This window comes from Castanea sativa, chromosome 8 (genome assembly GCF_040712315.1).
Source record: "Castanea sativa cultivar Marrone di Chiusa Pesio chromosome 8, ASM4071231v1".
NCBI classification, from domain to species: Eukaryota; Viridiplantae; Streptophyta; class Magnoliopsida; order Fagales; family Fagaceae; genus Castanea; species Castanea sativa.
Window position 1 is genome coordinate 25,159,462 of NC_134020.1, and position 15,652 is coordinate 25,175,113.

The 15,652-nt window shown below is 39.2% G+C and overlaps 1 protein-coding gene across 1 annotated transcript; it reads left to right on the plus strand.

The window, feature by feature from the left end:
• The first annotated feature begins 2,457 nt into the window (after positions 1-2,457).
• LOC142606074 (uncharacterized) lies at positions 2,458-4,002 on the plus strand. Its single transcript, XM_075777478.1, has 3 exons — positions 2,458-2,994; positions 3,157-3,450; positions 3,502-4,002. Exons 1-3 carry the CDS (start codon positions 2,458-2,460, stop codon positions 4,000-4,002), a joined length of 1,332 nt encoding a protein of 443 aa, XP_075633593.1.
• Positions 4,003-15,652: the final 11,650 nt, after the last annotated feature.

Below are 15,652 nucleotides of genomic sequence, written 5' to 3' on the forward strand. Positions count from 1 at the left end.
TATTAATTGAACTTGGCTAATTAATTAATTAATCCATCGCAATGGGTCAATACGTTTTTGATATATCTAGAATGATGCGGCAAGAAACAAATAACAAAGGCTAGAAGCATAAGAACAACCCACAATCGGGCAAGGCCCAACCCCTAAGAGAAGCAAACCATAAATGTGAAGTCAGGGAAAGTAGCCCACCCCATAAGAAGACAAAGATGAACGGTAGACAGGGCAAATTGACTTTCAGACCGCGGCAGACACATGAGCAGTGGGTAGAACTTGGATAAGCATGAGGCAAGGCACGTGCAAGGCCTAGGCACCACTAGCCTGTATCCAGCCAATACAGAAAATGGTGAGGTCATGGGTCAGAGGTAAGGGGGTATGGTCTGGCGGTGGGGAGGGAGAAAAATCTAGTTTCGTGTTTCCTACTCAAGTCCTTTTGGAGGCAATGTCCTGCTGGGATGACATATTGCCCAAAAAAGGCAAAGCTGAGTTGGAACCACTAGGTGTATGCCATGAGGGACGGAGAGAAAAATAGTACTTATACCGAGGCAGGTAAGAGTGCCACGGCGAGCAAGCAAACAAAAAAGCTTTCTTTGTCTGGTGAAGTAGAATGACACAGCTAGCGCAGGTAAGTGGCGTTGGCTGGGTGACTGACCATCCAGAAATAGTCAGTAAGAACACCCACACCAGAAAAAAAGGGTTAAGGGCTAAAATGGTAAAAACTCGCTACGATTGGCCCCTATATAAGGGACCTTTGCTGTGCATAGTAGGGGGGATGACAACCTTTGGGATATAATCGCTAGAATCACAATGACAGTGAGAGTAAGAAAATGAAAAAAAAAATGAGGGAAAGAATCAGAGAAAATAACAAGGAGAGTAAAAAAAAAGTGAAAAGAAAGAAAGGAAAGAATTAAGGAATAGAAAGAAGAAGTAAAAAGAAAACAGAGTGAACAGAGTGGTAGGCATGCACCGAATGGGTCAATCTCCCTCTCTCTCTCCAATCCATGCTCTCTGGTAACGAGAAAAGATCTCCTTAAACACAAGTCATTCAGTCCTGCCCCTTCAAAGCAGTTAATTTCTCCTTTAGAGAGGTTAATCACGTTGAAGAGGTGATTCCCCTTCTTGACTTAGGCTTGGCAGCACAACTTGATGCGGCAGACTGACATTCATTTCCTTTAAGCTTACTATTATTCATTCAATACCTATTCTCTTGTTGTTGTTTACATAAAATGGGCATCCCTTATCAAAGCCCATTACTTGCTTCTTTCTGAATCATAAATGAATTTGTTATTATTATCTTTATTATAGCTGCCTGTCATAGTTAATGTAACAGTCTTGCCTGTCATGTGCATGTGATTAAAGCCTGATTAATAGGGGCATTGTTTGCACATAAGCTGGACCAAGGAGGTTTGCTCCTGGACCAGTCCTAACTCCTTGATCCAGAAATCTTTGGGCCTAGTGCAGCAGTAGGCGACTTAGCCCAACATTTGCAAAAAGGGCCTACATAAGGGTCCAAGGACCCGAGTGTATAAACTATGAAGGTGCATGGGGCCTATGAGTGAAACACAAGCGGGCCCCTGGCAAGAATGGCTGCACAAAAGCTTGGTGTGTTGCGTAGCTCAAGAAGGCTCAGAAGAAGGAAATCATGGAGGAAAAGACGAGGAGGTTACAGTAGATAAGGATGTACAATTTATGACAGAAGAGAAGTTAGAGGAAGTCAACTTGGGATCTGACTCACAGGAACCAAAGCCCATCTCAATCAGTTCGAAGTTATTAGAAAAGGAAAAGTCAGAGTTAATACTGCTGTTGAAGGAATACAAAGATGTCTTTGCGTGGGATTATAGTGAAATACCAGGATTGGATCCTAGGCTAGTAGTGCATACGCTAAATGTGGATCTAGAGGCCAAGCCAGTTGCCCAGCCTACCAGAATATTCCACATTGAAATAGAAAAGCAGATACTCAAGGAGGTACATAAGCTATTGGCGGCGGGATTCATCAAACCCATTCAACATCCACGTTGGTTATCCAACATAGTGCCAGTGAAGAAGAAAAACGGGCAAATAAAGTGCTGGGTGGATTTCAGAAATCTTAACAGGATCTGCTTGAAGGATGAATTCCCACTGCCAAAAATGGACTTACTAATATATTCTGTGGCAGGAAGCGCTATGTTTTGCTTCATGGACGGGTTCAGTGGAAACAACCAGATCAGAATGGCACCAAAGGATGCGAAAAAGACTACTTTTAGAACATCTATAGGCAACTTGTATTATACAGTAATGCCATTTGGCTTAAAGAACGTGGGTGCAACTTATCAAAGGACAATGACGGCTATATTCCATAACATGATGCATTGAGAATTAGAAGACTATGTGAATGACATAGTGGTAAAGTCAAAGAAGCGGGAAGAGCATATCCAAGTGTTAAGGAGGGTATTCGAAAGGTGTTGAACTTTCAAGCTAAGAATGAACCCCTTCAAATGCGCATTCGGAGTGTCTTCAGGGAAATTCTTGGGTTTTCTGGTTCACAGTAGAGGAATAGACTTAGACCTGGCCAAAGCTACAGCCATAGCAACTATGAAGCCTCTAGCCACAGTAAAGGAGTTAAAAAGGTTTTTGGGGAAGGTCTCATATATCCGAAGATTCATCCCCAGACTGGCATCCATCACCTTTGCTTTCGAAAAATTGCTAAAAAGGGGGCAAAACTTTGAATGGGGGGAGGTACAACAAACGGCCTTTAAAAGGCTACAGCAAATTATGATGAACCTCCCTACTATGCGAGCTCCGATCCGTAGGAAGCCACTGTTGTTATACTTAGCCGCCAACCAGTACGTCGTAGGCGCGCTAATCACCCAAGAAGATGGGGATGGTGTGGAACAGCCAGTTTATTACATCAGCCGAGCTCTAAAAGACGCAGAAACTCGTTACCTAAGGGCAGAGAAGGCATGTTTGGAAAACGTATATGCCTCGCAGAGGTTACGTCATTATTTCCTGGCCTACGAGGTATGGTTGATGACTAAGTCTCACGCCATCAAAGCCTTATTACAACAGCCAATTCTCTCCAGCAGAATATCCTAGTGGTTGCTACAATTGTCATAGTATGACCTTAAGGCAAGAATGCCTAAGGCGATAAAGAGACAGGCTATAGCATATCTATTGGCATAGTTCCCAGGAGAAGAAGAATTCTCGGTCGATGATGAAGTCCTAGGAGAAGTAGCTGTGACAAAAGAAGTTGGAGAACGGTGGGTGATGAAATTTGATGGGTCTTCTACTACCCAATCAGGGGGAGTGGGAGTAATTCTATATTATGAAGAAAACGAGGCTGTAGTACTATCATTCACATTGGGATTCCCCTGTTTAAACAGCACGACAGAATATGAAGCCTATCTAACCGAATTAGCCACGGCCCTTGAAATGGGGGTTAAACACTTGAGAGTTATAAGGGACTCAAACCTAATGGTTTGCCAGACCAAAGGAAGTTTCTCTTTAAAGGAACCTGCGAAATTATAGGAGGTCTTGATGAAAGGAGGTGAGCTTGTGGAATTGAAGGTACTAAAAGATTATGCCTTGGTAAGAGGAGAACTATATCGTAGGATGACAGGTGGGGTCTTGTTTAGATGTGTGGGGCAAGAGGAGGCTCAGAGAAAGTTGAAGGAGGTACACGACAAGACTTACGGATCCTGCAGAGAGATCAGCCTTTACCACAGACTCCAAAGGGCAGGCTTTTATTGGCCAAGTATGGGAAGAGACACGGACCAAATCCAAGTCCAATGCGAGACTTGCCAGCTTGCGGCTGACAGAGAAGAAAGCTATGTTGTGTTTGTCGACAAAGACTGGAGAAAGCCATTCACCCAGTATTTAGCAGAAGGTATCCTGCCACAAAAGCACAGCGAGCAATACAAGTTTAGAAGGCTAGCAACACGTTACTTTCTGCACAACGGGGTCCTCTTCAAAAAAGATATGATGGAGACCCACTACGCTGTTTGGGCCCTGAGGAAGCAAAAGGTATGATAAAGGAGGTACACGTGGGAGAATGTGGTGAGCATCAAGGGAAAAAGAAGCTATACAGATGCCTACTGCAGATGGGCTACTACTAGCTTGCCATGAAAAGGGAGATGACAGAATTCGTAAAAAGATGTCGCAGCTGCCAGGTACAAGCCAACTTGATTCACACCCACCCACAGCACTTGCACAGTATGGTTACCCTATGGCCATTCCATACTTGGGGGCTTGATTTGGTAGGGCTAGTTAACTCACCATCACGCGGATACATATGAATCCTAGTGGCTACAGAATATTTCACTAAGTGGGCAGAGCCAGTGCCACTTCGCAAAGCCACTGGAGGAGCGGTGGCAAACTTCATTAAGGAAAATATAATTGTAAGGTTCGGGGTGCCCCATAGAATCATCAGCGACAATGGCACGCCATTTGTTAACAGTGACGTAAGAAGGATGCTGGAATTTTACCAGGTCAAACACCATCGATCATCACCTTACTACGCACAAGGAAATGGGCAAGTAGAGGTAACAAACAAAACCTTCATAAAGATCATCAGTAAAATGAGTCAAGAGTATACAGGAGGATGGGCAACACATTTGCCAGATGCCCTTTGGGCCTATAGAAATTCGCCGAAGTCAACCGTAGGATTCTCACCCTTCATCTCTGATCTTCAGAATAGAAGTAATGAGCCTAGCATAAATAAGGACCCCTTCTCTACGGGTTATGCAAATGAAGGAAAAGGGAAAGGAGAAAGTGGTCTTTGCGGTAGAAAGGTACGAGGACTTAGAAGGGATCGACAAAAAGAGAGAAGAAGCTCAGGAGTGTAGCCACAGATATAGACAAAGGATGACGGAAGCCTACGACAAGATAGCTAAAGAAAGGGTATTTGCGGAAGGACAACTCATGTTAAAGGTGGCAGACTACGTCAGGCGAGGCATGGCAGGACCATCTAAGTTTGCACCAAAATGGGAAGGACCCTTTGTGATAAGAGAGGCACATCCCACTAGGTATTACCACGTGACCTAGATGGATGGCAAAGACCTGATGGATCCTGTCAACGGGAAGTGGTTAAAGTGTTATTATTCGTAGAGTGAGGAAGAACGAGACGAGATCACCCTTTCCTTTTTGAAGAGCCTTATGTTCCCTTTTGTTTTTTTTTTAAGTGACTATGTCACAAAACAAAGAACTATAACATGCTTTCATGAAATATGCAATGAAAAGTTATGAAACATTATAAAACATCCCTTGTCATAGCAGTAGCAAGAAAAGAAAGCAGTTACCAAGTGTAGCATTTTATAGTTACAAAACCCAAATTGTGGCAAACCCGCCAAATAAGTGCTAAAAAAAGAAGAAGAAGGGAAATATAAAAGGTACTAGATAGAAAAGGAAAGGAACCACATCATCATTAGCGAAGTCCGGAGATAAGAGTCTGGTCACCAAAACGGCTGGAACCACCAATGCTGGAAAGGAGGCGCTCACGACAACCCTCCAAGTCTACCACCTCCTTCTTCAAGACCTTAAGGCGTGTGTCAATGGCAGGCTAAAGCTTCCTCATAAAAAGGAACGAGCAATCTCACAAAGGTGGTCCAAGATGAATTCCACGATGAACCCCACACTAACAAGCTCCTGAATTGCTGCCCTCCACTGCAGGATCCTCTCGGTTGAAACAGTTTCAACAAAATTATGCTCAATATCATTCATCACACTCCCTAGCAGCTTCAGAAAATGCTACCTGGTAGAAAAGCCGTACCAAAGTTCTAGCATAAAGTCACCACGACTACTGTAAATTGCCACGAGGTGAGAAGTGCAATCCTCAGGTATCCTAAAACCATGAAAGTCGACATAAGGAGGCCCGAAACCCAAGAAATCTGCAGGATTGAGGTCATTAACCGCGTGTTGGTTGAAGTAGATGAAGAAGGCTACAGCCTCACTCACCGGATCAGGCACTGCAGCAAAACTGCTACCCACCTTAAACTAAGAAGGAACTGTGGGAAGCGAACCTTGCAGAAGGTGTAAGGAGTGGAATAAGAGTACACAAGGCAAGCAAATTAAAACACATAATGAACGGGTAAGGAAGAGGAGGAAAAGAGGAACTTACCAAGGTTTGCGAGAGTAGAGGCTGTAGGAATGGCAGAAACAAGTGCGGCAGGAGAAGTAACTGTGGGCATGTCTTTGTCTGCTGCAACCTTTGGCTCCTCAGAGGTCTCTGCAATAAAAAAAATGGGCATGCAAAATATAGGGAGATCGTAACAAGGAGAGTGTCACTGATATATAAATGAGAGATAGCAAAAAAAAAAAAAAAAAAAAAAAAAGGGGGAAGAGAAATTTGGCAACACATAGAGATACATACCCATGAATTCAACTCCATGCCCAGAGCTTTGTTCTTCTCCTTCAGATTCGGAAACCCTCTTTTTCTTGGCAGGTTCATCACCAAGATCCTCAAGAACATCCTCAGACTCTTCAAAGGACAAGTCCACATCAGGATCTCGTGTGGCAGAACTAGAAATGGAGGAAGGGGTAACCGCTAAGGAGGAGCCATCCTTCACAGCCTGGGATAGAGATAGGAAGGGGTCACAGGTGGAGATAATAAGGGGCGTGATTGGAAAAATAGCCTCGGCCTGAACAACAGCAGCAGGAATGGCCCCTTCCTGGGAAGTGGGTGTCGAGGCATGAATGAGAATAGTCTCACTAACCCCTTAAGTAGGAACTTCTTGTGGAGCAGCAAGAGTAGCAGAAGTCGTAGCAAGGAACACCACATCCACTCCGTCAAAGAAACCCCCTATGGGGGTACCTATGGAGGTAGAAATCTCTTCAACCGTGAGGCGATATACAGAAATGGGTTTAGGCTTGGCCTAAGAAAAACAAAAGACGAAGGTTAATGACATGTATAAAAAAAAAAAAAGAAAGGAAGAGAAAAGGGAAGAAGGAGGCATACTTCAAACTCGGGCTCATCGAGCGGAATAGGATGGGTAGCAGACGAGTCCTCCTTGTACTTCGACTGCAAAAGGAAAAACGAGAAGAAAGGGACAAGCCAGCAGAAGCACAAGGTTAGCCGCAAGAAGAATCCTATACAAGAATGATAAAGAATAGGGGAAAGTTAGAGATGACATACTCTCTGCTAAGTAGTGGTGGGTGCTTTAGGAGGAGAAGTTTTCCTTTTACTACCTCAGGTCTTGCTGGAGGGAGGAGCATCAGTGGATGGCCGGGGAATAGTAGGCTTGGTCTTGCCTGCAGCGGAACGCTTGCTGGAGCGGGTGTGAACGGAAAGAGGAGTAGTGCTCTCTAATATGATGTTACTCATATGAGGAAGGTCACTTTTAAAAGGAACAATATCTGAGCAAGTCTCAGAAGAATCATCACCTGCCTTCTTCTTCGTAGACTTGGACTTGATGGAACTCTTCTTTGTAGGCACTGCTGTTAGGATTAGTGCCCTTAAATCCTATTGTATGATGTTATGTATTTTATTATGTATTTTATTATGTATGACTTAATGTTGTATTTAATAAAGTTGTTTTATTATTATCTAAAAATGATGGTAACATGAATATTGAGACATTATCATATAGTCCATGAAATACATATCATGTGATTTATGTGAAAAGTCATAAAAGATATAAATCACAAGTTCTTTGTAAACTCAGAATTTTAGTTTGTAGTCGGTGATGAAATTGGGCATTTCATCTACGAAGACTATAACATATCAACTAAGATGATTTGTCTTGATCATGGAAATGGAGATTTCTAGTTGATATGTTTTAAGAGTTAAAACATATTGAATAGGACCGTGTGAGATTTATTATTCTTCCAATGATTGTCATATGAATAATAAACTCACGACTTATATTTGCATGAACTCTTAATCCTGAGAGAATAATGGGCTTGATCATGAGGTGTAAGTTGCTTTGATATACCAGGAGTGAGATCTAGAGTAACGGTCAAAACCTCAGTATGTTGGACAACCACATTTAATGTTGATGGAACATATATTCTCAAAATGGAATTCATAATCTCTTAACGAAGATACAAAATATTCCTTTGAGATAAGTTTAATGGGTTTGTTAGTCAGAATGTTAGGCCTAACTACTTTAGTAAATAGTTACTAGAGTATATATTTATGAGATTGGATTTCATAAATATATGATGAATAACTTAAAGGATTGAACTGGGTACTCAAGGGTAGGATGTAGTAATTTATAAAGTGGTAGTCTACATTTATGACTTTGTGTTATTACAAATATTTTATGAAGGGGTTGCATGTACAATAAAGTCTTGGGATATAATTTATAGATAAGGCCTAGAGTGCAACTATATTTATATAGTGGTATTAAATATAATTGATGGTAACTTTAGACTTGTCAAGAGTTGACAGAAAAGTCCAAGGCCCATTGGAGCTAGTGTCTTATTGGTCCATTTTGGTCCCATTCCAAGCCACACACTTAAGCCCAATTGGAAATGCCCAAAAGGTCAGCCCAATTAGATAATCAGTTAGATACAAAGGGAGAAATATACATAATTTTCTGTAGCGAATTTTGTAAGAGAACACCATTGTGAAGTGGTGTATGAAAGTATTAGATAGTTTGACATTCTCCCTTTGGAACTGATTGAGAGACCACACATCTTGGGCGTTAGTGGAATTGGAGTGAAGATTGAAAATATTCTTAAGTGCTTCTGATCTTTAGAGTTTTGAAATTCAGCGCTCCAAGATACACTCTCTTGTTCTCAAATTCTGAAACTTATATAGTGCATGTTAACATTTGCAAATGAAGTAGATCCGTTATTTTTCATTCTTCCGTTGCGCACATGCATATTTCCTTCAAATGGTATCAGAGCGGTCTTCATTTTGTATCTATTTAACATGTTTTGAGTTTTGGAATTGTTGACAATAGTTTCATGTTGTTAGAAAATAGTTTTCTGCACAGTTGTCGAAATTATTGTTTTTGATTAAAAACTGATATTGATGTTATGATGTTGTTTAATTTTTAGTTTAAGTATGTTAAACTGAACTTTAAGGCTATAGCGTCAATGAAATTCAGTTTTGATATCAATTTCTGTTCATTATGATCGTATGCTGGTTGTTTTGTACATGAAAACATAGAAAAGCTGTCTTAGAAAAATTCTGGAAAATTCGAAATTCGCGACGCTCGATCGATCGGGGATCTGTCAAGCATCTATCGAGCTGACAGAAGATCTCTCGATCGATCGAGGATCTGTTGAGAATTGATCGAGCTTCGTAGAACTTATTCTCGATCAATCGAGAATCTGTCGAGGATCGATCGAGGATGTTGGATTCAAAATTTTTCTAAGTGTTTTTGCATACATAAAGAGCAAGGCAGTGTGTAATTAGTTTATGCATGTTTTAAATTTAAAAACCTATATTTTAAAACATCTAGTGAAAGAGAGATACAAGGGTTGCATCTCACGGCCTCCATTGTTGGTTCATAGTAGTGTGAAATATATACTTTGTTTTTGCCTCGAGCTTAGCATTCCATGCGGAGAGTATTTATTTCATGGTCCTACAAGATTGAATTTCTTGGTTTATAGTGGTTTGATTAAATGCCTTGTCTTAGCTTCTAGCTTTGCATTCCATGTGGAGGGTGTTTTATTATGGTACTACAAAATAAGCCAAAGGGATGAAATGTGGCTACACATGATTCTAGAAAATGGTATACACTAGACTAAGTATTATAGTATCCTCTATGCTGAGTTCTTACTATTATTAGTTAGAGGCTAAATTTAAAACAGCATATTATTAGTGTTTGATAAGAGTTATCATGATAGTACTAATAATGAGAATAATTCTCAATCAATCATAGTATTTAATGTTCACTCTATGCTGAAGAATATTAAATATGGGATTGGGTTGTCATTGCATATAATATGTTATGGTTTTATTAAGGTTCCATACTATATGTTTATATGCTAAATTGATAATGTCCAATTTACTTATTATATTCATGTTTATTGTTTTCAGATTTGAACATGGCATCATTTAGCCCACTTGTTTCTATTCTTAATCAAAACAAACTGACTGGATCCAACTATATTGATTAGAAAAGAAATTTGGACATTGTTTTAACAACTGAAGAGCACAAATATGTGCTTACTCAACCATGTCCTAGCTTTCCTTCATTAGATTCTCCTCTTGAGGAAAAACAGCGATATGATCGTTGGTAGAAATCTAATGAAATGGCCAAGTGCTATATCCTAGCATCCATCTCAAATGTTCTACAGCATCAAATACAAGATGTAGAACTTACTTTGGACATTATGCATAGTCTGAAGGAGATGTTTGGTGAGTAAAGCCGTTCAACAAGGCAAGAAACCATGAGGCAAATTTATAATACCAAAATGGCTGAAGGTACTTCAGTTAGGAAGCGTTGTCTTACAATGATCTCTAATCTGAATACATTAGAGGTTTTAGGTACCGACATTGATGGAGAATTCCAAGTGGATATGATACTCTAGTCACTACCTGAATCATTCAAGGAATTCAGACTGAATTATAATATGAACAAAAAGGTTTATTCCTTGTTTGAATTAATGAATGAATTGGTAGCTGCAGAAGGCATCCTTGGTACTTCTAGTGTTGAAGCCAATGTTGGTGGAGCTTTTACTTCTCAACCTAAGTCGAAAGGCAAGGGTAAGAAGAAGAAGAAGAAGAAGAAGAAGGACTTCACTAAACAAGAGGGTAAACAAATTGTCTTGGGAGTTGCCGACAAAGGAAAAAAGCTCAAAGGAAAGTGTTTCCATTGTGGTGACAAATGACATTGGAAGAGAAATTGTCCAAAATTTAAGGCTGCCAAGAACAAGGCTATGGCAACTTCCTTTCTTCTTGAAATATGTTTGGTACAAAATCCCATGGATTCCTGGTGTGGGGATTTAGGTTGTACTAATCATATTGAAATTCTTTGCAGGGGTTTCAAGAGACCAGAAAGCTGAATGAAGGAGAATTGTTTCTTACCTTAGCGGATGGGAGTAGAGTTCCAGTTGTAGCTGCTGGTGTTGTTAATTTGTGCTTTGAGTCTAGGGTTTTAATATTGGAAGATTGTCTATTTGTACCTAATGTTCGTAGGAATTTAATTTCTGCAACTTATTTAGGTAAACATGGGTATTGTATTATCTTGAAAGACAATGTTGTAATAAAGAAGGATAAAATATTTATCTGTTCTGGCAATATTGTAGATGGTCTTTATATTTTAACTCCTGATAAGCATGAATTATATAATTCTAAATTAGATAATAATTCACATGTGAAATCATTAAAGAGAAAGTTTCCTTCTACTAGTGAAGCATATCTTTGGCACTTGCATTTAGGTCATATCAATTCAAACAGAATTCAAAGACTTATCAAAGATGGACTCTTGGGGTCTATGGACTTTGATGAATTTTCAATTTGTGAATCTTGTTTGGAAGGTAAAATGACCAAACGACCTTTTACTGCAAAAGGTAGAAGAGCTCAAGATTTGCTAGGACTAGTACATTCAGATGTATGTGGTCCTATGTCAATCCAAGCAAGAAGTGGTTATGAGTATTTAATCACCTTTACTGATGATTACCCTAGATTTGGTTATTTGTACCTAATGAAGAAGTCTGAAGCTTTTAACAAGTTCAAAGAGTTTAGGGCTGAAGTTGAGAATCAATTAGCTAAACGCATAAAGGTCATTCGATCTGATCGAGGTGGCGAATACCTTCTTGGTGATTTTAAGGATTACTTGACTGAAAATGAGATTATATCCCAATTTATTGCACCTGGAACTCCACAAAAAAATGGTGTAACAGAAAGAAAGAATATGACTCTTTTAGATATGGTTAGATCCATGATGAGTTATTCAACTCTACCAATTTCTTTTTAGGCATATACCTTATGTACTGCAATGTATCTTCTGAAATTAATACCTTCGAAGTCTGTTCCTAAAACACCTGTAGAGTTGTGGAATGGGCGTAAGCCTAGTATGAGAAATCTCCATATTTGGGGTTGTCCAGCACATGTGTTAAAAGAAAAGTCTAACAAGTTACAGTCTAAAAAAGAGTGGTTTTCTTTGTAGGGTATCCAAAAGGAACAGTTGGAGGTTTATTCTATAGTCACAAGGATAATAAAGTGTTTGTTAGCACAAATGCCAAATTCTTGGAAAATGACTATATGAATAATTTTACTTCTAGAAGTAGAGTTGTCTTAGCTGAAATGACTGAACCTGTAGTTAAACAACCAATGGATGAAACTAGGGATGATGTGGATGTATTAATTACACCACAAGACACTATTCATGAGATGTCTTATATACAGGTGCCTCGTCGTAGCGGGAGAATTGTTCGGCCTCTTGTGAGATTCATAGGTTTGGGAGAAACTTATGAAGCTATCTCAGAAGAGACTGAATCAGATCCATACACTTATGATGAAGCAATGAATGATATAGATGCACATCATTGGGTTCAAGCTGTGAAATCTGAATTAGATTCCATGTATTCCAATCCAGTTTGAAATCTTGTAGTGGCACTTAACGACATTAAACCTGTTGGTTGCAAATGGGTTCACAAGAGGAAGAGAGGGATAGATGGAAAGGTTGAAACCTTTAAAGCAAGACTAGTGGCGAAAGGGTATACACAAAAAGAAGGCATTGACTATGATGAAACTTTTTCACCAGTAGCCATGCTTAAATCCATCAGAATTCTCTTATCTATTGTTGCTCATTATGATTATGAGATTTGGCAAATGGATATCAAGACTGCATTTCTTAATGTCAATCTTAAAGAAGAAATCTACATGTTGCAACTAGAAGGTTTCATAGCAAAGAACCAAGAGCACATGGTATGAAAGTTGAAAAAGTCCATTTATGGACTTAAGCAATCATCTAGGTCATGGAACATCAAATTTGATCAGGAAATCAAATCATTTGGTTTTGAACAAAATCTTGATAAACCATGTGTGTACAAAAGACATCAAGACAAAGTAGTAATATTCCTAGTGCTTTATGTAGATGACATTCTACTTATTGGAAATGATGTAGGGATAATGTCATTGGTTAAAGTTTGGTTGTCAAGCCTTATGAAGGACTTGGATGAAGCTAACTATATTCTAGGGATCAAGCTTTGGCGAGATCGAAAGAATAGGATGTTAGGTTTGTCACAAGCTGGATATATAGATACGGTTCTAGAACGGTTTAGCATGTAAAACTCCAAGAAAGGATTAATTCCTTTTAGACATGGAGTTCCTCTGTCTGATGACCAAAGGCCTAAGGCTCAAGAGGAGGAAAATATGATGAGACAAGTTCCCTATGCTTCTGCTGTGAGAAGTCTCATGTATACCATGCTTTGTACTAGACCGAATATTTGTTATTCAGTTGACATGGTCAATCGATATCAATCAAATCCAAGACCTAAACATTGGCAAGCTGTAAAGCATATTCTCAAGTATCTAAGGAGAATGAGGGATTATATGCTTGTTTACTGTTGTGAGGATTTGATTCTCATTAGCTATACATATTCAAATTTTCATTCGGATCTAGATTTCAGAAAATCCACGTTGGGATGTGTTTTCACCTTGGGAGGTGGAGCCATAAGTTGGAGGAGTGTTAAGCAATCTTGTATTGCGGACTCCACCATGGAAGCCAAGTATGTTGCTGTTTGTGAAGAAGCAAAGAGGATGTTTAGCTCAAGAAATTCCTTTCTGATCTTGGTGTTATGAGAATTGAGCAAGTTCCTATTACATTGTTTTGCGACAATAATGGAGCGGTTGCACAATCCAAAGATCCAAGGAATCACAAGAAAGTAAAGCACATTGAGAGAAAGTATCACATCATTCGAGACATTGTTGCTCGTGGAGATGTGGTTGTAGCAAAGATTGATGGTGCAAAGAATCTAGCGGATCCCTTTACCAAAGCCTTGCTCCAAAAGACTTTCGAGTCTCATTTAGAGGAGATGGGAGTTAGATTAGTGCACAATAGTCTTTGGGACAAGTGGGAGATTGTTAGGATTAGTGCCCTTAAATCCTATTGTATGATGTTATGTATTTTATTATGTATGACTTAATGTTGTGTTTAATAAAGTTGTTTTATTATTATCTAAAAATAATGGTAAAATGAATATTGGAACATTATCATATAGTCCATGAGATGCATAGTTTGTGATTTATGTGAAAAGTTAGAAGATATAAATCACAAGTTCTTTGTAAACTCAGAATTTTAGTTTATAGTCGATGATGAAATTGGGTATTTCATCTGCGAAGGCTATAACATATCAACTAAGATGATTTGTCTTGATCATGGAAGTGGAGATTTCTAGTTGATATGTTGATATGTTTTAAGAGTTAAAACATATTGACCAGGACCGTGTGAGATTTATTATTTTTTCAACGACTGTCATATGTATAATAAACTCACGACTTATATTTGCATGAACTCTTAATCTTGAGAGAATAATGGGCTTGATCATGAGGTGTAAGTTGCTTTGATATACTAGGAGTGAGATCTAGAGTAACAATCAAAACCTCAGTATGTTGGGCAACCACATTTAATGTTGATGGAACATATATTCTCAAAATGGAATTCATAGTCTCTTAACGGAGATACAAAATATTCCCTTGAGATAAGTTTAATGGGTTTGTATTCAGAATGTTAGGCCTAATTACTTTAGTAAATAGTTACTAGAGTATATATTTATGAGATTGGATTTCATAAATATAAGATGAATAACTTCAAGGATTAAACCAGGTACTCAAGGATAAGATGTAGTAATTTACAAAGTGACAGTCTACATTTATGACTTTGTATTACTACAACTATTTTATGAAGGGGTTAAATGTACAATAAAGTCTTGGGATATAATTTATAGATAAGGCCTAGAGTGCAATTATATTTATATAATGGTATTAAATATAGTTAATGGTAACTTTGGACTTGTCAAGAGTTGACAGAATAGCCTAAGGCCCATTGGAGCTAGTGTCTTATTGGTCCATTTTGGTCCCATTCCAAGCCACACACTTAAGCCCAATTGGAAAGGCCCAAAAGGCCAGCCTAATTAGATAATCGGTTGGACACAAAGGGAGAAACATACAGAATTTTCTGTAGAGAATTTTGTAAGAGAACACCATTGTGAAATGGTGTATGAAAGTACTAGATACTTTGACATTCTCCCTTTGGAATCGATTGAGAGACCACACATCTTGGGCTTTAGTAGAATTGGAGTAAAGATTGAAAGTATTCCCAAGTGCTTCTGATCTTTAGAGTTTTGAAATTCACCGCTCCAAGGTACACTCTCTTGTTCTCAAATTTTGAAACTTATATAGTGCATGTTAACATTTACGAATGAAGTAGATCCGTTATTTTTCATTCTTCCACTGCGCACATGCATATTTCCTTCAACTGGGACATTTTTCACCTTCACTCTCTTCTCCCAGCCCGTGGGGTAATCACTAGCGTGCTAGTACCACCTTCTCTCCTCCTTGACCCACTCAAATATGGCCGAATGGCTTTGCTTCCTAGCATAACCCAGCATGGACGTAGAAGGCAAAAGCAAGCGAGGATTGGTAGAGACAATTGCGCTAACCCCGTCAAGAGGGATGAGGGAAAATCCGCAACTACCCAACAACTCCTTCTTGAAAGAAGTCATCACTGCTTACCAATACCCGTGCATAGCAGCGATACAAATGCCTTCCCTCTGAGAGCAT